The 21,503-nt window shown below is 42.7% G+C and overlaps 1 protein-coding gene across 1 annotated transcript in view; it reads left to right on the plus strand.

Moving 5' to 3' along the window:
* LAMC1 (laminin subunit gamma 1) overlaps positions 1–14,480 on the plus strand; it is a 343,593-nt gene extending 329,113 nt beyond the window's left edge. The window contains exons 27-28 of the mRNA XM_086955666.1: positions 3,516–3,615; positions 10,868–14,480. Of these exons, the coding sequence (XP_086811792.1) occupies positions 3,516–3,615; positions 10,868–11,124 (357 nt within the window). The 3' untranslated portion in view covers positions 11,125–14,480. The remainder of the gene's footprint in view (positions 1–3,515; positions 3,616–10,867) is intronic.
* Positions 14,481–21,503: the final 7,023 nt, after the last annotated feature.

The raw sequence follows: 21,503 nt of genomic DNA on the forward strand, positions 1-21,503 counted from the left end.
ATAGGTCAAGAAAATGAGGAATATAACAAAAAAAAACAGAAGTAAATAAAGAAAGCCAGAGTGAACGTTTAAGAAATGGAGGAAGGAATGAAGACCAGAAGACGTATGGGGGGAGGGAGGAAAAAGAAGGAAGGAACATAGAAAAGATGAAGTACTAGAGGAGCTGTTGGGAAAACGGTTAGGAGAAAGGAAATGGAAAGATTATTAGAAAAAGGCAAAGGAAGACCAGAAGGACCAGCATTGAAAATGCAATAGGTCTCGCCTATAATTAAGTTAAAGCCATTTGCTTTGCTAATGGTATTGTATAGCAAAGCAAACGGCTTTAAGTTAATGAAAGGCGAGACCTGTTGCATTTTTAATGCTTGTTAGAAGTGTCTTCACCACACCACTGGTGAACCTCTTCCTAGAAGGGGTAAAGAAAGTAGCACCCCCAAGAAGCGTGCCAATGCCTACATCAAATTTTAACCCCTTCGATGCTTGTGACGGAACCATTCCGTCATCAGTCACGGTTGGTCTGTGCTGATGACGGAATGGTTCCGTCACGACCACACCCACTTTAATAAGGGCCAGCACAGGAGGAGAATTCAATCAGCAGGGATGGTGTTAATGTGGGCCTTGCCCAGCTGAACCAGGAGGAATGCACAACTGAGGTTTCTAACCCTCAAAATTGCCTTTCTCAACACGATCACCTTGCTACGGTGAGATACAACTGCTCACCACCTAAGAGCTATACCTCCATTTACAGAGAGACAAGGTGGGTATGAGAGCAATCCCAAGATTTGTACCAAAGTTGCTATCAAATTTCCAAGTCAATCAAGCAATTGACCTCCAACCTCTAATCAATAACCTAAAATGCAAGCGGAGAGAGCAATTCACACGTTGGATGTACAAAGGGCTATTGTGTATCATTCAGAGAGAACAAAGGAACATCAGGAAAGGAGAACAATTCTTTGTATCCTTCACACATGGGAAGAAAGGACTTTGTCAGCAAAAGAACAAATTCATTGTGGATAGTACAAATAATACAATATTGTCACAAGACTGGAGTAACCCTGACAGAAAAGCCAAAAGCGTATTCAACGTGAAAGAAAGGAGCAACACTCTCCTTACTAAGCAGTGTAGTGCTAGATGACTTTTGTGCAGCTGCTACATGGCCATTAATATATACCTTCACAAAACACTACTGCATGGGCATTCAGATCAATAGGGTAGAAGAAGTGAGACAATGAATACTGAAGCATTTGTTTGTAAATACACACTGTAAAGACCCCAACCGACCCACATTGAGGAAAACTGCTCTGTAGTCAATGCATAGCATGTGAATCCGGACCAGATTCACACTGCAAAATGCTATGGTTACTTACCAGTAGGAGTAGTTTTGCAGCTTGAAGCATTTTCTAAATTCACATGCAACCTCTCCACCTCAAGCAGTATAGGTGTATATACAAACTCAACTTAAGAGGATACTGTCAACCAGAGAGAGAGATCGAAGAATCTTAAGATGGTGGCTGTGTCAAGTAATTTCTGGGGCGTATTTCTGACATCACATGAGGAGGGGTTTAAACCAAAAATGGTTGGTGGCCACAGGGTAAAAAGGAGACTTTCAAGTTGCAAATCTACACCATCCAGTAAGTAAAAAGTTTGTTTTTACATATTTGCATATGATTAACCATCGTCGCCATGTTGTGGAAGGGTTCCCACATGAGAATTGTTAGTCTATATATTTGACCATGCATACTTAACTCCGTTATGACTGTGCCAGTGCAAAATAACTGAATGTGCTTTCAAAGTCGGTGCCATTGTAGGCCTCTAGTTGATGTCCTAGTGATTCCTTTTTGACAGGTCTGTCAAAACGTACTTTTTATCTTAAAAAAAAATATTTTCCAGCCACTAGTTAGAGGAATTAAATTGGCAAGTGAGTAGTATTTATACAGCACTTCCCAATATTTGACAGCCAATTTCTCAAAAGCCTAAGGGGTATGTATGCAGCTAAGATGACAATTGGCATGCTGTCTGTTTAGTCTCATCACTTTTTAAATTACAGATCAATAATTGCCTGTCAGGATTTGCTTTTTCATGGTAGACTGTCATGCTCCTTAACAGCTGGGGTAAAATATTTGTTCACCCTTTAGGATTGATGATCACAAAATCACTGATTGCATCATCTGGGCTGCATGCCTGTATTTAAGGGTCATAATTACATACATTTTTATTTCCGTTGTGATAGTCTCTACCTTTTATGCAGAAGGATGGAATGGGATCTAAAATACTTCTCTAGTGGTTCAGGAATTGTACTGTCCAGACCATACTGACAGAATCGGGTTGGCTCTAATCAGCAAGGCTGAGCCTATAACATAAATAACAAAAGAGAGTAAATCAAATTCTAGAAAGGGAATGCTTCTTAATCGCAATTTAATTATATAAGAAAATTCAACAATGTTTTATAAAAGTCATTTTTCATTTGAGGGAAAAGAATTTTTAGGAAAAAGTCAAAACTGAGAACGGACACATACAAGTACAATCAAAATGGCAGACCAGCGAAGAGATGGGCCATCTCTTCGCTGGTCTGCCATTTTGATTTAAGGGCCACGTCCCTGTAGAGACTCTTTGCCATTTGTTGTACATTACCTATTTTTCATTCATTTTGCAAAGACTGTTTGAAATTGGAAAATTCTTTGGTATTGTACTATCTTCTAATCAATTGTGAATGGTTTTGTTTAATGAAGGCAGTTCCAGTTGTACATATATTTTTTCCCCTGTAGATAATGTATATATGGTATCTTTGCGCTAAGTTTGTATGTGTTGAATGTGTGGCGAATGTGATATGATTGTAGTTTTGAATGGTGGTTCATCCCAGGTGATTGTACTTGTATGTGTCCGTTCTCAGTTTTGACTTTTTCCTAAAAATTCTTTTCCCTCAAATGTAAAATGACTTTTATAAAACATTGTTGAATTTTCTTATATAATAAAATTGCGATTAAGAAGCATTCCCTTTCTAGAATTTGATTTTCTGTCTGTGGAGGATTACTCTCACCTCTAAGTTAAGTTTATCAGTACTGGCACTCTCTTTTGTTATTCAGGTCATACTGAAGCACAGTAGGTTAGAAGTAAGACAGTCATTTCTGAATATATTGTGCTATGCTAGTGTGTTTCTCAGTAGAGTGCATGGCATTTACTCCTCTCAGTGTCAGGAACTCTGCCATTTTGATCAGAGGTATCCAGGACTTCAGACACCACTGGGATAAGGGTTCAAATGTATTATTTTGGTTTGTCTCCTGTTCTCTTAAGTTGTGAAATTGCTTGATGCAGCGTTAGTACCATTGAATTATCTCAACTTTAATCTTGGGCCCAGCAGGTTCTCCTGAGGTTCACATAAATCCTTGAATAAGCCAACTAAACAATCAGTGCTATTTCTGAAAGAACATCTTAATTTACCTCCTGTTTCTGCTTGCGTAATTGTTTATCCTGACCATTTTAAGATTAAATGTGTGAATATATATATTTTTTTTAATCAGGCTTCACAGGCAGCCCAAGAAGCTGAAGAAAATGCAAGGAAAGCCAAGAGTTCTGTGAATGGAGTTCTGACTATCATTGACGATCTTCTCAAGCAGCTAGGTATAAATCTGTATTTTATTTTTCTAATCTTATTATTATGAAATTGCAGCAGAGTTGCTTCAAATCATGGGGAGGGTTGAACTATTTTCTATCCCTAGAGATGTGCTAAAGGATGATCGGAAATGGGTGAAGGATCACTTTTTAAAATGAAGAAAGGTGGCTAGACAACAGTAGGAATTGTTAAAACCAACAGTACAGCGGTGTCTTGTTGAATACGACCAGTTGATTGAGCATTATTAAACAATTGTGAAAATAACTTGAAATACTTTTTGCTTACCAGATTTAGACTCAATCTATTGCATGTATCGCTAGCATTCCCAAGTGGATGGCATGTGGTTGTTTCACTGGGCCTTGTCTCCAAGATACAATGCATTTTACGATGTTCTGTAGGTTTTTTGGTGGGCCAAGAAAAACCTTGTTTCGTTTATTGAAAGCTATGGCATTTTCACAAGTATGTGCTGCTTTCATGCTTGTACAGCTATTCTCATAGGTAATTTTTAATGTTGCCTGTTTTTTACAAGCTGATGAGATTGAGGTATGTTAAGATTGATTCTTTTATGTTTTATAAATGTATTCTTGCGTTTGACTGATTATTGTATGTATGACTTCTAAATACTGTGCTCTCATGGTTTCAAACACACCTGAATAAAGCATGATTTGAAGATTCAGGACTTCCTCATCAACTACCTGGAACTTCTAGCCATTCACCTAGTTTTGAAGGCTTTCCTACCTCACCCGATAGGAAAGGTGTAGGAAGCTTCCTTTTTATGTAGTGACGCCAATGAAAGGGCACACCATGCAAAACGTCCAGACAACTCTTATTGGTTTCCAAGGCTTACTTTAATAATCCTGAGTGCTCTATTTGTTGTAGTGTGCTTGAGCCGCTTAGGCTTATTAGAGAGAAGTGTTAAGTATTTGTTGCGCACACACACAATCAGTAAAAGTTCATACACACTGTCAGTAAATGGTTCACATACTCCATAAGAAATCCAAAACCAATTAATAAAAATACAGTACATTTTTGTAATTTATACACCACGATCTTTAGAATAACTTCAGTACAAGTGGAGATATCGATTTTAGAAAAAAATACAAAAATACTCATAACGTTTTTGAGGCATTAGCCTCGAACGCTACAATGTTGTCCTTTTGGAGAAAACACAGATAGCAAACCGGTTCTTGCAAGCGGTGTTTTGAGGTGCCATTTGGGACTTAAGGTGCTACGGGGGCCAAGGTCTAAAGTACCACCAGTAGGTGTGTTTTACCTTCCCTCAGGTGTCCGGGTGTAGAAATGCTGGTCGTGATGGTAGCCTAGAGCGCTTCACTGTTGATGCCAAAGGGACTTGAAATGCTCAATTTAGGGGAGTACGAAGTAGTAGATAATAGGCTACCTACCCCTAGGGTGGCTACATCCACTACATGACCACTTCCTGTGTGGATGGGTATAATCCTGACCCAGAAGTCCCTATTTCACCAAAAACAAAATGGTGAAACCCTTCTCTGGCTATTTACTTAAGGTAGCCCACCTTAGGGGTATGGATGTCCTGTGGGTGCAACACTCCTCCTGAATAACTAATTTCCTGCCTTCTCTGGTACCAAATGCGCCCCCGGGCAGGGGTGGCATTCCCAGGTCTTGGGAGAAGCCAGGGTTGCATTTCAAAGATGCAAAGGCTTTGAAGTGCTAAATTGTTAGCCATCCTGCTGGAAGAGGTGAGAACAACTTCTGCTGCTGAGCAGGCATTGTTCCTGACCTCTGAGAGCATGGGCTCTTCCTTGAAGTGTGTCAGAACTCCGTCTGTGGCGGCAGGCTGGAAGGTACCAGTCAGCCGACACATTAAAAGACTAGTAGGACTACAAGGGGTTCCTCTAAGGTGCCCTCTGTGTGCAGGTCCTAATAAATCTGATACATCAGTATAGATGTACTAGGACAAGGTGTTTGATACCAAACGCCAGTACTTTCAATGAAGCCATTATGTAGCTGGGTAACTCATAATGGCCAGTGCTCAGTACGTCATCAGAATGGCTTTCTGAACACTTGGAATGTCTAGCAATGGATATATGCATCAAAGGTGCATATCTACCCATGCAGATGTACCCATACATGTAATATAACCCACCATGACTGAGTGCTCTTGTGGCCTGCTGTAGGGGTGACTTACATATAGTAAATGCAGTGTACACAGGCATTGCATCCTGAGAGTGGGCAATGTTATGTTTTTCTAAATGGCTTGCACCATTTCCGACATCCTGCAGAGGCAGTCTGCCTGCAGGTTTAGTGTGGGTCCCTTTGGGTGGCTGTAGGAAGCTGGCTCTTTATATAGTTGACGAATATGAGGTACACTGTGTAAAGAGTCCAGGCAACTCTTATTGGTTTAAGGAGGCAAAAATTAGAACACTAAAAGCTCCCTTTCATGGTATTGTGGGCAAGCAGTTTAGGCTCATCAGAGGGTAGTGCTAAGCATTTGTTGTGCTCGTAGAGGAAATAAGTGAAACATACACTCAAGAATAAATCCGAGACCAATTTAGAAAAATACATTTTTATATACATTTTGATACCGGGGCTTAATTATCAAGCAAGTACTTTTTTAAATACAGTTAGTAGGTAAACAGTTCATTTAAACACGTCTTTGCACAGCAATTCTTCCATGTGGCAGAAAAGACATATGTTGCATTCAGTTATTTGAGGTCGGTTTCTTGGGGGCAGGGTCTCTTTCCGAACATAGGGTTGTAAGGGGCATAGGCCCAAAGTACCACCAGCAGTAATTCATTACCTACCCTGGGGCGTCCAGGTGCAGGGGTGATGGTCTGGTTGGTAGCTTTGTGCACTAGGCTAGTGGAAAGAAAGGAGGCCATTTAGAAACATTCTGCAAAGGGGGACTTGGGGACCAGTCCGGAGCTCCCAGCAGGGGAGGGGGCTCAGGTCACTAGGGTCCTGGGAACAATAGGGCACAGCCGGTTTGTCGGTACCTGGGCTGGGGTGCTTGGGTGCAGAGTGGAAATGTCAGCTGGGCTCTGTGGGTCCTATGGCCTTGCAGTTGTCTGTCTCGCTGGTTGAGGGTGCAAAAACAGGACTACTGGGCCACTCTGCAAGTGTGTGTCTGCGGTGCTGACGTCCCTCTATGGCTGCTCAGTCTCAGCGCTGTTAAGAGCCCGACTGGACTTAAACAGGCCTTGGCTCCTGCAAGGGTCCAGTACCCCAGATATTGGTCCTCTCACTCAGTGGAGGGACCGATCTGACCTTCAGGAGCACAGGTACCTCTTCCTAGGGTGCTGCTGCTGCTTCAGACTGGCTGGAGAGCGGCAACACAGTAAACTGGGTCTGCTTCTTAGGTGCCTGCAGACTGCAGGGGAGTAGCTCCTGTACTCCAATTGCTGACAATTTGCGAAGCACGGGCAGACTACCGGGGTTCTTGGTAGTTGCTCAGCTGCAGGATGACTCACTCAGTTACAATTGTCAAGACTCGTACAGGTAGCGTTTGGTGCCAAACGTCCACAGCAGTCTTCAGTTCTTGTTGTCTTGCGGCTCTTCTTTGTCCTCTTCTTCTGGATCCATCGAATCTGATTTCCTGGCATCAGGGGTGCCTCATAAATACTTAATTTAGTGGTGCTAAGAAGTGACAGTTAGTAGCCAATGGGCTACTTATATTTGGGATGTCTACACCCTCTATATGACTACTTTCTGTCAGACATGGGCATAACCCTGACCCTCGGAGAGCGCAGGCTCTCGCCTGCAGTGGTCAGAAACCCGTCCGTGCTAGCAGCAGGCTGCTCAGCACCATTCAGCCAGTACACTTGTAGTCAGTAGGTTTTCAGGGGTACCTCTAAGGTGCCGCTGGCTGCATGTAATAAATGCATCACTGGAATAAGGGTGGGTTTATTAATACGAGATGTTGAATACCCAGTACCATAGGTTTCAGTGAATACATTACGCAGCTTGGTAACTCATTTTGACCAGTGCTGTGTACATACCTTAACCCCTTCGCTGCTCATGACGAGCTCAGCTCCTCATGCAGCACACTGGTCGTGTGCTCATGACGAGGTGAGCTTGTCATGAACAATGGGATTCTGCTTTCCTTAGCACACAGCGGGAAAGTGCACCGCATGCATGGGGTTAAGATGGCTTCCCTGTTCCATTTTGGTGTCAGTAATGGAATTGACCAGCACAGGAACATATCTGTACATGCAGATATGTTATCACTTGTAATATAATGCACCCTGCCTTAGGGATGCAAAGCCTGCTGTAATGGTGACATAAATATTAGGTGCAGTGTTTAGGGGATATGTGCCATGTTGTGTTTTCACTTTTTAGAGCACCTTGTGTCACACAGCCTGCAGTGGCAGTCTGGTAGAGTTAGGTGCTGGGTCCCTTAGAGTGGCACAATATATGCTGCAGCTCTTAGGGACTCTCTTTAGTACCTATGCCCTAGGTACCAGGGGTACCACTTACCAGTGACTTGCAGAGCTGCTAAAGGCCAGGTCAATTGGGGATCAATTGACCAGTTACCTTGTTTTGGGGGAAAGAGCACTGGGGACTTTTTTAGCTGGAACCAAGTGCACTTGAATCAAAGTTGCATTAAAAACTAGGCAAAAAGTGGAAGAGCTACTGCAACAAAAACCAAGTTTCCTACAAGGGGTATTGACTAACGCTTTTCGTTCTCTCTCTTGTGGTTTAGAGGCTTCAGCAGATGTCCCTCATGCTCATCATGGTGGAACCCACACGGGCTGGCCAGCCCTGGTTCACGATTCTGCTCAAACCCTCACTTATTTTGCACAAGAGGCTCCCCAACAGCCAGACATTCTCATGCAGAACCATGGGGAAATCAGGCGCCCAGATCACAGGTTCATCAACCTTTGGATATTGCTCCTGAGATCATAGAATTTGGATACCATAATCTTCTGCCTAAATGCATGAGCATTCTCAAAGAAGCATGCAGACTTACCACCCGTGCCTTCTATGCGGCCAGGTGGAAGAGATTTGCCTAGTGCTGTCCCTCAGAAGAAATTGACCCTTCGAAAGTAAAAGATATTGTCTGTTACTTTCTTCACTTGCTGGTTTCCGAACTAGCCTTTACCTCCATATGATTACATCTAAGTGCCGTTGCTGCCTACCTTCAGAATGGACAACACATCTCTCTCTCGCTTCAGGATACTGATCATTAAAGCTTTCATGGAGGGTCTCAAAAAGGTAATTCCTCCCCAGGTCCCACCAGCACCCATCATGGAATTTAAATATTGTATTTGTACAACTTATGGTTCCTTTATTTAAGCCCCTCCACACCTGTCCCCTTCAGTTCCTCTGCTGGAAGGTGGCATTTCTAGTTGCTTTCAACGCACTCAGACTTGTCAGTGAGCTTCAGGCCTAAACCCTGGAAGAACCTTTCTTTTAAGTATATAGTGATAGTGTTGTCCTCTGCACCAACCCCACATTCCTCCCTAAGGTAGTTAGTTCCTCACTTCCTCCTTAATCAGTCCATTGACCTTCCTGTTTTTTCTCCAAACCTGATTCAGTTACGGAGCAGGCTCTCCATACTTTGGATGTAAAACAAGATCTCATGTACTTCGTTGCTTTCTCCGAACTCCAAAAAGGGAAGACTATATCCAAGTCAGGTACAAAAGGGGGTGGTAATGGACGGAGCATCTGAATCAATCAAACACTCACACCCAGTCAAAAGATCTGGGTTTAATTCATCACCGTTCTTTAGCCCACTCTGCCACCCCAGTTCAGACATGGCTATATGCAAATCAGTCTGACCCTGTGCCTCATGGGAACAGTCCAGCCCGAACTGCCAAGCCATGTCTTCCCTGGACCGGAAAAAGCTTCCGAGGACCGGTTTCTGGCATTCCAGCTGTCTTCAGCCCGGCTTGCTTGAATCCAGTGGCAAAGTGAGCAAGGGACTCACGTCTGAGTATACCCTGCCACACTTATGGCGGCCAAAAGCGGTACAAAAGGGGGTGGTAATGGACGGAGCATCTGAATCAATCAAACACTCACACCCAGTCAGAAGATCTGGGTTTAATCCATGACCGTTCTTTAGCCCACTCTGCCACCCCACTTATGGCCGCAAGCCGGGCTGAAGACGGATGGAATGCCAGAAACCGGTCCTCGGAAGCTTGTTTCCGGTCCAGGGAAGACATGGCTTGGCAGTTCGGGCTGGACCGTTCCCATGAGGCACAGGGTCAGACTGATTTGCATATAGTCATGTCTGAACTGGGGTGGCAGAGTGGGCTAAAGAATGGTGATGGATTAAACCCAGATCTTTTGACTGGGTGTGAGTGTTTGATTGATTCAGATGCTCCGTCAATTACCACCCCCTTTTGTGCCACTTTTTTTATATCCAAGTCAGGCATTGCCATACGGATAGTTGAATGCATCCAGGCATGCTATGCTAAAACAAAGAGAACTCTATACACTCCTTCTAGAGCACACTCCATTCTGAAGAAAGAAGCCTCTGTGGCCTTGCTGGGGAACATCCCTATTGCTGATATATGCAAAGCAGCTACTTGGTCCACAACACACACTTTAACAAAGCAGTACTGTGTGGATGTCCCAGCCTGCCAAAAAGCAAATGTTGGCCAGGAAATTCTTTGTACGCTCTTTCAATGTACTGCAACACCAACAGGCTAGCCACCACTTTTTGTGATGGCTGCTTTATCGTCTATGCTCAGCATGTGTATCTACAGCCACACATACCTTGAATGGAAAATGTTACTTATCTTTAAGCATCTATTCGTGGCATGTAGTGCTGTAGATTCACATGCACTCACCCTCCTCCCCAGACGGCTGTGGCTGTTGCAGTCTCTTATTATCTAATTTTTCTCTTATTCATGGACAACTCTTTATACATCTCTTTATATTTCACTTCATTTCACATTCCATCCACAACCGCCATGCAGGAAAACAATCAAACAATGGAGGTGACTACCATGTGTGTTATTGCAGAGAGGAGTCTCAGTACCTCGTGACTTGATAGACTTCTTCAAAGAAAAATAACTTGCTCACATACGGGCCCAACACTAGTTGGTAAGTATGCACAGCATATGAATCTATAGCACTACATGCCATGAACAGATCATTACAGAGTAAGTAACATTTTCCTTCTGTGATCAATTTGGTGTTAAGGAAGTTATTGAGCCAATGTATTATCAGATAATGCTGAGGGACTGGGGGGGTGAGGTGGTGAAGGAGTTTTGAAGCACTTAAATCATCCATTTAAAACCCTCCTCTCATTCATCATTGCTTCTTCCCATACAGGGCAGTTGGATCCTGTGGATCTGAGCAAGCTTTCGGAGATTGAGGACAAACTGAAAGGTGCAAAAGATCAATTGAAAGACAGTGACCTGGACCGGAAAGTCACAGAGCTGGAAGAGGCTGCCCGCCTCCAAAACGATTCCATCCTTTCATACCAAAGGGACATCAGTGACATAATCAAGGACATTAGCAATTTGGAGGACATTAAGAAAACACTACCCTCCGGCTGCTTCAACACGCCAACTATAGAGAAACCCTAGAGCCACCGGCCTGCAGCCTCCTTGGGGAATATATCCCCCAGCACTCAGCTCAACAGCTGTGATTGTGGAGCAATACACCGAGTTGATGCCCTTTTCCAAGCCGGATTCACTTGTTTCTTCACAGTCTATTATAAATGCTACAATAATTGTTTTTGAAATCTGGAAAAGGGTTGCACATTTTAAAGAAGAAAATTGCTCCGGGTTCCGTGAATCATAAATTGTGGGTTAACAAAAATGTCCTCTTTGAACACTCCACGCTCCTTTGCCTCCCCCAATCCGTTGTTTGCATGGAGGTTGGAAACCCTCTGGACTTAAGTGTGATTGTGACCATGTAACCTACCCTACCTGTCCTCACGAATGTGTTCATTGCTAGGGTACTGGTGATTGTTCCTCAGGCCTACCCTCTGTCCATCCAGACAGTCCCAGAGGGTATATATGAAGGAGAGCACTTGAATGGTGAAGGCCAGTACAAGCATTCTCACTCTTGGACCATCCTACAAATAGCTAATACGTGATAACAATTGGCAGCATAGAATGCGTGGTTGAGCAAATTGCCTTGAAGGCTTCAGGCCCAGTCTTATTAGTATATGTGCTGCACAGATACCTTCACGCTGATGGGTGGGAGTGTATGTGTATAGAAGTGCTGGTAAACCAGGATGTAGGCAACCAGTGATGCCTGTATTATCGCAGCAGTCATATGGAAGACATCAGATGCATTGCACATGCTAAAACTTTGAAGGGACTCAGCTAGTTGGGAGCGTTGGCCAAGTGGAGACTGGCCCTGCTGAGGTAGATATACTTACCTAGAGGGTCCTCTTAACTTTATTAACAAGATAGGCTTTCTGGACCGAGCTGCAGGCACTCCAATGCGTCCTGCTAAAATCTAGCACTGCCTGATAGGATGCTGCCTCCTCAGTTTTATCAAGATCAGTTTTTAACTCATTTATTTCCTCCATATGATGTTCATGGTTGTCTGTGTTTCATTCTCAACCCATTGATGTGCTTTTTGCCATCCTCATGGAACCTGGTTGTCAAAGTTGAGTTTCATCTGAAGTCCATAGTCAGTATTTTTATACTTTTTTGCTAGTAAACCGGCCACCACTCTCCTAATGGCACGTCCACTCTCGTAAGGTTGTCTGAGTGATGCCTGTATATAGTATTAACACCAGGCCGTCTTGCACCTGCCTCCAGTGCTAACAGTTGACACCAACGACGGTGTCCATTTCAGGCTAGGCTGCTGCACTCCTAGTTAATAATCCAGGGGTGGGTACAACAGAGGTGCCTCCGGTAGTGACCTTATTTCCTCATTAATTCACACATTGGTGCTCCTGGGTTGCTGAAATGTGGAAAAAAAGTGTTTTTTTGAGGGAGGAGGGTGCTATGGTTTGAGGGAGGAAGTGGAGTCCATTTAGGAGCGAAGTGGAAACATCATCTGACACACTGGTGCTATACATTATTTCAAATTTATATTTTTGTGTGAATGTTTTTCTCTTTTTGTATCCCTGATGTGTGGAAAAGTCGATTTTCTTTCTCTGTAAATATACCTGTTTCTTCCTTACACCTAATAATCTGCTGCTCATTCACCGTCTAAGCACACCAGCGTATGTTGATTCTGTAGCATGGGGTGTTTCATAGATTCACATGCTTGCTTAAATATCCCCTTCCGAGTGTTAGAGAGCTACGTTTAAGCGTTTCTTGTAGCCAAAAAACATTATTATGAAAAAAGAGGGCGCTATCCCCCAAACTGGGCACAAAGTCCGAGCACTGTTTTATGTTCCTGTTCTCTGGGACCTTTGTCACAAACCCAATCAATTATGAAGAACAAAATTAAATATACTTTCCAAATAGTGGCATATTCCAAGCTTCTATTGCGCTCTCTCAGTAGACTAAAAGACTGTGTGATAAGCACGGGAAAAGGCCTTTTGTATAGACTTAGTTAAAGCCAGCTAATGCTGTTATGGGGAAAAAGAAATCAGGCTGGACGGGACAGCAAGTCTTCAGTTATCCTGAGTTCTGACTACATATTTTTCTTTCAGTCACACCACCCCCTCCCTCCATAAATCAGGAAAATCTTTGTTCTGCTAAACATTCGATCACTTGGATTGTCTAAAAAAAAATCATTGAATTCGATAATAGGGAAGCACAATGAGAGCCTTTTGGTCTGCGGCGCTAGGTAGATTTGGCTTCGATGTTCAGATCTGGGACAGGTGGTGGTTAGAGGTACTCTTCTATCCTTCCTGCCACTTCGGCTAGGAAAGTGTGCTGGGTTGGAAATTCAGATTCTGAAGTCAATGTAATTTAGACTTTTTCTTCATTAGACCTCGTCCTCAAATTTAATTTGCTTAAGTATTCTTCCCTGTACCCTTATAGAATTCTAAGAGGATGTTTTCAAAACGCAATTTATTTATTTATTTATTTTTGCTGCATGAACCTATTCTAGGTTCACATGGTGTGCATTATTCGGCCACCTAGTTTTTGGTTCCAGGAATATTTTCAACAATTAAATAAAAGTTTACATTTGCGTCGATCTTAGGCTCAGCCAGTAGACTTCATGTAGAATATAATCCTACTGTGACCAAGTACAAGACCACCACCTTGGGGTTAAAACATGTTTGTGTTCCAGACAGAGCTGCCATACTAGAGGGCATCTTTTGAATCCTGTGTACGATGTTGCTAGAATGCAAAACACCTAATTTACCTCATGCCTTTTCACTGATTTTCTCTTGCTTTATTCTTGTAGCTTGATTTGCCTAAAAAAAACTCAAGTCTTAGCCACGTTAATTTTTTGTGGCGCCTTTTTGAAAGGAATTCTTTGCCTTAAGATGTATACAACTTTGAGTTGTGAACTTCTTCGAGCTAGGGATCTGATTTTCAAGACGTGCAGCAGATGTGTGGCGGAAGGACAGTGGACATGCAACTTGAATGTACCCTCTGACACCCAGTGATCCCCTTGATACCTCTGTGTCCTGAGAAAGAGGGCGGCATGCCATCTTTATGTAGGTGGGATAAAGTACATTTCTCCACATCTCGCAGAATGGTTTGTAGCTGACCTGTGATAGCTTGGCTGAATCATGTGACTGACAGTCTATTTAGTTAGACTCCTTTGTACCTTCATCTTGAAGGTCGCAGTGCCCGACCAATAACTTGATTTGAAATTGCAACGCTTCCGTTTGAGGGACTTCTTAGTAGCCAGCACAAACATGGCTCTGTACAACAAGATCAGTAAGCTAATCTTACTTCAACTTTTAGTTTTCGATATTCATTCAGGTGAATGTATTTTAAGATGAGTTCTTCGAGAAATAACATTTTTTATTCCATGAGCACCTTTGATGGTTAAATAAACAAATGGAGCCCATTCAGGAGGGTAGGTAAAATGGATCCTGAGAGGTCTAGTTGAGCATCAAAATGCTCTCTGCTACCACAAGGAGTTAGAAGCATTTAACCCCATTTTCTATTTGGATAAAGGGTTCCCAGGTTCAAGGCAGTTGACTCATAGTAAGTGCTTTTTAGTGTTTTTTAAAAGATGCATTTTTAAAGATTTGAGAATGTTCATTATTTTATTACAGCACACGCTCCACCTCCTGGATCATCGTTCCTGTTTCCCATAAGAGAAATACCTGGTGGTAGCATGATACAGAGGACCTTTGCTTTGGGGTTTGAAGACTGTGTGGTTTATTCCTCTACCACACCAACATTTTATTCAGTTTTACCAGTGCCCTTTTTTAACCTACACTTTCCCAGACGGAGGAAAATATTTGTTGGAGTTGCCAACTGGGCAACCATCTTTGATCTTTGCTCCTTACAAAAAATCCTTAAAATACAGTGTCATATTTTTGACAATGTCTTCTTAGGCACTTTATAGTCCAATCTTAGTGTAGGTTTCATCATGGTCCTAGAGTACTGTTGGTTATCCAACCTTCCTATATGTTCTATAGTGTCTCGTCAGACGTGCCACTAGTGATATAGCACAAAGTGTAGTGCTGATCTTGACTCCGATTAAGGTTCAGCAGTAAACCTATGACTTGCCTAGCAAAGGAATCCCTCTCTTTGAATGGCTGCAGTCAGAAAATTCAAGGATAAACAATGAATGTTAGTTAGGTTAGATGATAAACAGGCAGATCAAGTAAAACCTTTTCGCCAACAATAGGCGCACTTTAAGGAATGCTATCACCTGTCCACATTTTCTCAAATAAGTTGTTTTAAATTCCATCAATCACTGCCATGCTCAACAATTTGTTGAAACCATACCCAAATTACTCCTCCAAAAATGTCTTCACAACGTTCTCGGCTATTACAGCAAGATCCTCACGGCTCCTGGATGCTATAAAATAAGTCCCTGAACGGGTCAAGCAGCTTCCTATCTTTTCATTAGACAAAGAATGGGCTACACAGTCTTCTGTGGCTTTACAAACTCCTCAAGGGGAAATGTAAGCATAGGGTGCCATTACTGATGGCCATTTAACTTCTTGTGGCATCTGATTCGCACCCAGTTTTGACATCTCATGAAAATGAGATTTGTGATGGGACCGAATCATCACCAGTTTTTCCATCCAGTTTTTTTCTTCCTTAGTGTCTGCCTTCTGCAGGTCTTTTCCTTCTGAAACAAAACCTCTTGATAATTTCTTACCTAGACAATTGGGTGATCTGTGCAAATACATCCGAGTAGGCCAGAGAAGGTGTTCGAATTTCAAAATTCAAGAGCAAATATTTTTCATGAATTACGCAGCACCTATACTGCTTACTGAAGAACAGTTTCTTTTTTTCTTGTGCATTTTTTATACTCTAACAGCTCAACGTTTACACCTCTTAGGAAATAAATTTTTGGCCTTCAACCATTAGAGTGCTTGTCTTTGTGCATTGGATTTGGCATCAGATGCATGTTAGATGTTCATGTGAATTCCCCGACTGTAAATTAGTTCTGTTTATATTCATTTTATGTTGTGGGCATCCTTGGATCCTGTTAAGGATCTGGCCCCTTCTCTACATGGTCTGAGGTCGAGAAGTTGAGGGTAGTCAAACACATTTCCATGGCCAGATCAGAATCGAGCTGGTCACTAAAATACAATTCTACTCATAGCGAAGTATGTTTTTGACCTTCAAATTCTGTGAATGGCTAAGCCCAGCGAATGTCTTTTGGTGGACCATAGAAATTCAGCTTTGCCTATTGAATCTGTAGCGCACCTGAGATACAGATCTACATCCTGAATGTAGAACAGAAACATATGCTGACAGATCTAGTATATGGGGCTAGAAAGTGATCACCAACCAATGCATTTTGGTAAGCTTATTCTAGATGGGTCTCATCTAATCCTTATGGGATGCTGAATATTATACAAGTTGTAGCTTACAACAGTTACCATACTTTATCCAAGCTCCATGGACACACTGTACAGGTGTGGTCTAAAGAGTAATTACGTTGACAGTATTGCCCAAATGTATTTACTTCACATGGTAGATCTCCTATTTAGAATTTTGCAAAGGGAAGGCCATTAAAGTTGCATGTCCCTGAATCAAAGCATGTATTTTCAGTTTCAGTTGAACATCCTAGTATTCAGTTCTTCCAATTTTTATGGAAGAATTTAAGTGACCACTAGAGTGTTATATTGTTAAAGTGGAGATGGTTTTTATGTTTGGTGGCATGAAATGGCATTTGACTATTTAGTGTTATTGGGAAGGGGTTTTGCTCCCTTTGGTCTGTGCAGAACTGGTAGAGGTGAGCTATGCAGGGAAGACTTCAGTGGACCGTCTCTTTCCACTTTCTGATCTGTTGTGTCCAAATGGGGCCCTTTGTCTTGGCCTGTCATTCTATGCTTTGAAGGTCTGTCTAGTGTATAGCAATAGCCTCTTCTTTGTGCTTTCACAGCATTTGAAACAATCGTTTGATAACAATGTTTTAAATTCTCTACCAGCACAGCAGTGAATAACAGATGTCATTCCATGTTTCACACTGATGGCCATTTACAATATTATATTATGGATTTGGGCACGTAGAAGGATGTGCTGATGGGACCAAGTTTCTTACCCTGTTCCGTTAGGGCAGGATAACCACTTGCAATGCTTTCTTTCAAATTGCAGTAATCACTTTGTCGTCTATAAAGCATAGGCATCTGCGAGATACTGCACTGAATAAAGAGTGATCCTCAAGCATGAGCATCCTCTTTAGTTTCCGGTGGCCCAACCAACCTCCCTGTGCTTAGAACCTATTAAAAATCATGAGTAATATATAACTCATGATGCACTACTTCATGAATCCTATGCTTTGCATGAGCTGAGATTCGCTCTTTTAGGGGCAGCGCCTGCCTAAAAGTGATGTTAAACAATCTGTTGGCATTTGACATTTATGGAATGTAAAATCAGTGAAGGAAAAGAAAGTATCTGGAATCAGTATTTGTGGGAAAGAAGTTTGAAATATATGCTGAAATACCATGTCACAGATTAGTAATTTGTTTATCTTTAAGTTCCCAATATTCTTTGTCAAGCGGTGCACTCATGTTGAACATCTGTACTATGCTGTTGTTATCAAGAGTGCTGGCTCTCATACATTCGGATGGAATGACCTGGGGATCACTTGTTTTGGGAAGTCATTCCTGTAGGGACACAAGCTCCAGAATGGAGTAGGCCACTCAGTTCAAATAAAAACCTCCATGTCAAATTGAATTCTTCAGTGCCCTTATCCATTTGTTAGTGTGCATTTTGACTTTAGTTCTCTTTATTCCTAACATAAATCCTTTCCATTAACAAAGGCTTTCTGGAATGGTCATCTTCTATAGATTACCGTGATTCCCTCCTTGGAGTGAATTGGGCCAGCTTCACTTAAGTCTGCTATATAATACTAAAACCTTACCACTGTTAACTGTTGTAAAAAATATATATATAATAATGTGGTCTGGTTTTACATGAGAAGAAAAATTACAGTGGTGTTTGGGTTCTAGTCTTACTGACTTCATGGGGGTAGTTGACTCATACTGGCAACATTGGTACGGATATTCTACCAAGCATGTGAATCTGTAGCAATCAGTCCTGATTAGAGAACAACTGATGTTTTATTATTCCTTGGCGCTGAAGCTCAAGTAACATTTCATGCCCTTATTCAGTCACCTCTTTGTGTTTGATATATATTTTATGCTATATTTACAGTGTCTGTACACTCCACCTGACTGCTTGGGTGTCCTTTTCTGAACCCAGTGTTATCTGACCCCAAACATGGCAATGCCACTGGTTGTGTGTGAACCCTGCACATTTTGTGCTGGAGTGGTGACCATGCAGACATGGGGAGTTTGTTACAGAGTATTCTTGTGCCTTCAGGCCTCCCATAGATACAATAGGTGCTACACATCAGTACTGGAGTCTGTCAAAAGGCTGATGACCGCAGAGCCGTGCCTTTAAGTAATGGGCAAGACACCATAGCTACTGGACTTGAGTGGAGGTATAACTTTTTTTTGGCTTCTGCCTCACTTTCTCTAGCAATTTGTCTTACTTTTTACAAGAATTCAAAATACTTCATAGGGAAAATTTATGTTCAGTACCTTACTCTGCTCTCATGTAATGGTGCAATACATTTAGCAGCAGTTTTATGTTTTTTAAAAAAAAAATTGAGGCTTCCGTAGTCACTTTTACTGTCTAATGGATCTAGTTTTGATTCAGCATCCTTTGTTTTAATAAGTCTCACAGTGGCCAGCTACCTTCCTTGAAGCTTTTATTTTTACCAGGGAGGTCCCTGGGTCAGCATGATGGTGGATATGAGATCCGAGTCCCAGCACAAGGTGCTGTGAGCCCATTCTGTGTTCCTGGACTAAATCCCTATGCCTTAACTTGTGGTCGCTGCTGTCCGGGGAAGGGGAGAAGGAAAACACAACACTTGCAGTTTTGTATGTATAAAACAGTATTTCTTATTTATAATAAAGTGAATATTTGTAACCTTATCCTACAAGTATTGTTATGTCTTTCAAAAAGCTTATCTGTAAAAACATAAAAACCCTGTATCGGACTGAATCCGCTATTTAACTGTGACTAAGATCGATGGCTCCTCAATCAGTCCTGGAACCTTCTTAACCGGGATCTAGACCGTTGGCTCACAGTACGTTGAGCAGCAAGGAGCTTGAGGGACCGCTCCCTCAAGCCTTGGAGAGTATGGCACGGCAGTTGACACAGTTCTTTGCATCGTGATCGTGCTCCAAGCACCAGAGGCAAACAAGATTATGGGTCTGTCACCGACGTCTGTCATTGGCAGGCTGCGCAGGGCTTCAAGCCAGTTTTCCTCGTGGACATCCCTGGCACACCAAGAGAAAGATCTTTAAAAAAAACTTCAACAAAAGTCGATGAAAAGGTTTTGCAGCATGAATCCTTTTCTGGATTCACATGCTGTGCATTATTCTACCATCTAGGGGTTGGGTCCGGAATTGTCTTTGTTTTTTGGGTTGTCGTTGACCACCATTTGGTGCTAGGTCCATCCCTTATGTGACACCAGATGGCACCCCGGAAGTTGCTAAGTGTGGTAGCCCCCTTCAGATTCTTTTTTCTACCGTTTGGTCTGTAAGCAACAGAAGGCACTCCGAAGGTTTGAACGAAATCCCCGAAAGACTTAAGGACTTAGAGTGAGAAACCATTGGTCATTGACTGAAGACACCGGAGAGGAAGCGAGACCTCTGGACACGTTTCCCCGTCAGGGGACCTCAAAGAGCAACGGCGCAGATGGATCGAAAGAGGGCAAGGTAAGGACCATGCAAAATACCACTTTCAAATTTTGCCCAAATTCCCACCACAAGTTTGCACAACTCGATCCAAATGACATTTTTAACCTCTACCTGCCGAGGGGTCACAAGGATAAAGACTGCGAGGCCTGCGTGGTGTTCGTGTCGAAGACGCTCAAGGCATGTTGAAATCCGAGGGAGAACGATTACGCAGCCATGCTCCAAAGCCAGAAACAACCATCGCTGAGGGACTTGGGCCTCTTTAGCGACGAAGACGACTCTGGAGAGGCCACAGAAAATACCTTTGAAGCTCTGCCAAACCCCAAATCTCACGAAGAGGACATCAAAAAGGAACCTCATCCTCCAGAAGAGGAGGAAGCCTCTGGAATGTTCGAGGAAGAATGGAACAACCTCGACACAGACCCAGAAGAAGAGGTCTGTAGCTATCCTCGAAGGCTTCGCCATCAGCCGACATAGTCTTCTACAACAGCCTCATCAAGAAAGCAGATGATACCTTCAACAGGTATGGCCAACAACAATGGGACGACATTGAAGAACTGATGAACAAGCTCCCAGAAGAGGATAAGAAAAGAGCAAAATCCATCATACAGGAGGGAAGAAACCTAACCGCTGCCTGAAATCAACTCTAAACGCAGCCGATACAGCCAGCAGACAAATGTGCACAGGCACAGCGTTAAGAAGGCACACCTGGCTCTGAATCTCAGGCTTCAAGCAAGAGGTCCATACCTCAATCATTAACAAACCCTTCAAAGTAGACTACCTGTTTGGAAGTGAGGTAGATGAACCCCTTCAACAAATAAAGGAGGACAATGAGGACAGCCAGCGGGCACCTTCAAGAGAGTAGGATTTAATCTCAGAAGAGTCACAGGAAGGGGAGTCTTCTCAACAGGTCAACAACAATATCAAACACAGGACAGCAGACCGCAATCAAGCCAACAGTCCAGATACCAAGCTTGGCACAAACAACGAAGGCAGTCCTTTCAGGACCGAGGAAGAGCTAGGGGACAAGCCTCGAGAGGGGAAGGACAAACTCAAAAAGTGAATTAGCCACAGCAGAAGACCCCTAAACAACAGTAGTGGGAGGCTGAATAGCGCCCCACCTACATCAATGCAAAAACCTTCCCACTGACAGTTTGACTTTAAATGTTGTATGCCACAGCTATTTTGTATAGAACTAACAAACAAACCCCCCACCAAACCCACCAAAAAAGAATAGGTTCCAAGGAACAGAGCTCTTACAATTAAGACAGGAAATAAAGGAACTCCTACAAAAACAAGTAATACGGATTGTACCAAGGAGTGAACACAACAAAGGAAACTATTCACATATTTCTTGGCACCAAAGCAAGATCTCACGCAAAGACCTACCTTAGACCTCCGATTCATTAACAAATTCATTTGCACACAGCATTTCAAAATGTCAACCCTACAGGAAGTAATCCCACAGCTACAAACAGGAGATTTCATGGCAACATTAGCTCTAAAGGACGCCTATCGGCACATCCCCATGAACCAATCTCACAAGAAATACCTCTGGTTCTTTCGCGAGGACACTCACTACCAATTTCAGGTCCTGCCCTTATGGATAAAATCAGCACCAAGAGTCTTCACAACGTGTCTAGCAGCGGTTGCAGCATCCCTAAGGAGGAGAGGAATCCACATCAATCC

Source organism: Lissotriton vulgaris, chromosome 1_1, assembly GCF_964263255.1.
Source record: "Lissotriton vulgaris chromosome 1_1, aLisVul1.2, whole genome shotgun sequence".
NCBI classification, from domain to species: Eukaryota; Metazoa; Chordata; class Amphibia; order Caudata; family Salamandridae; genus Lissotriton; species Lissotriton vulgaris.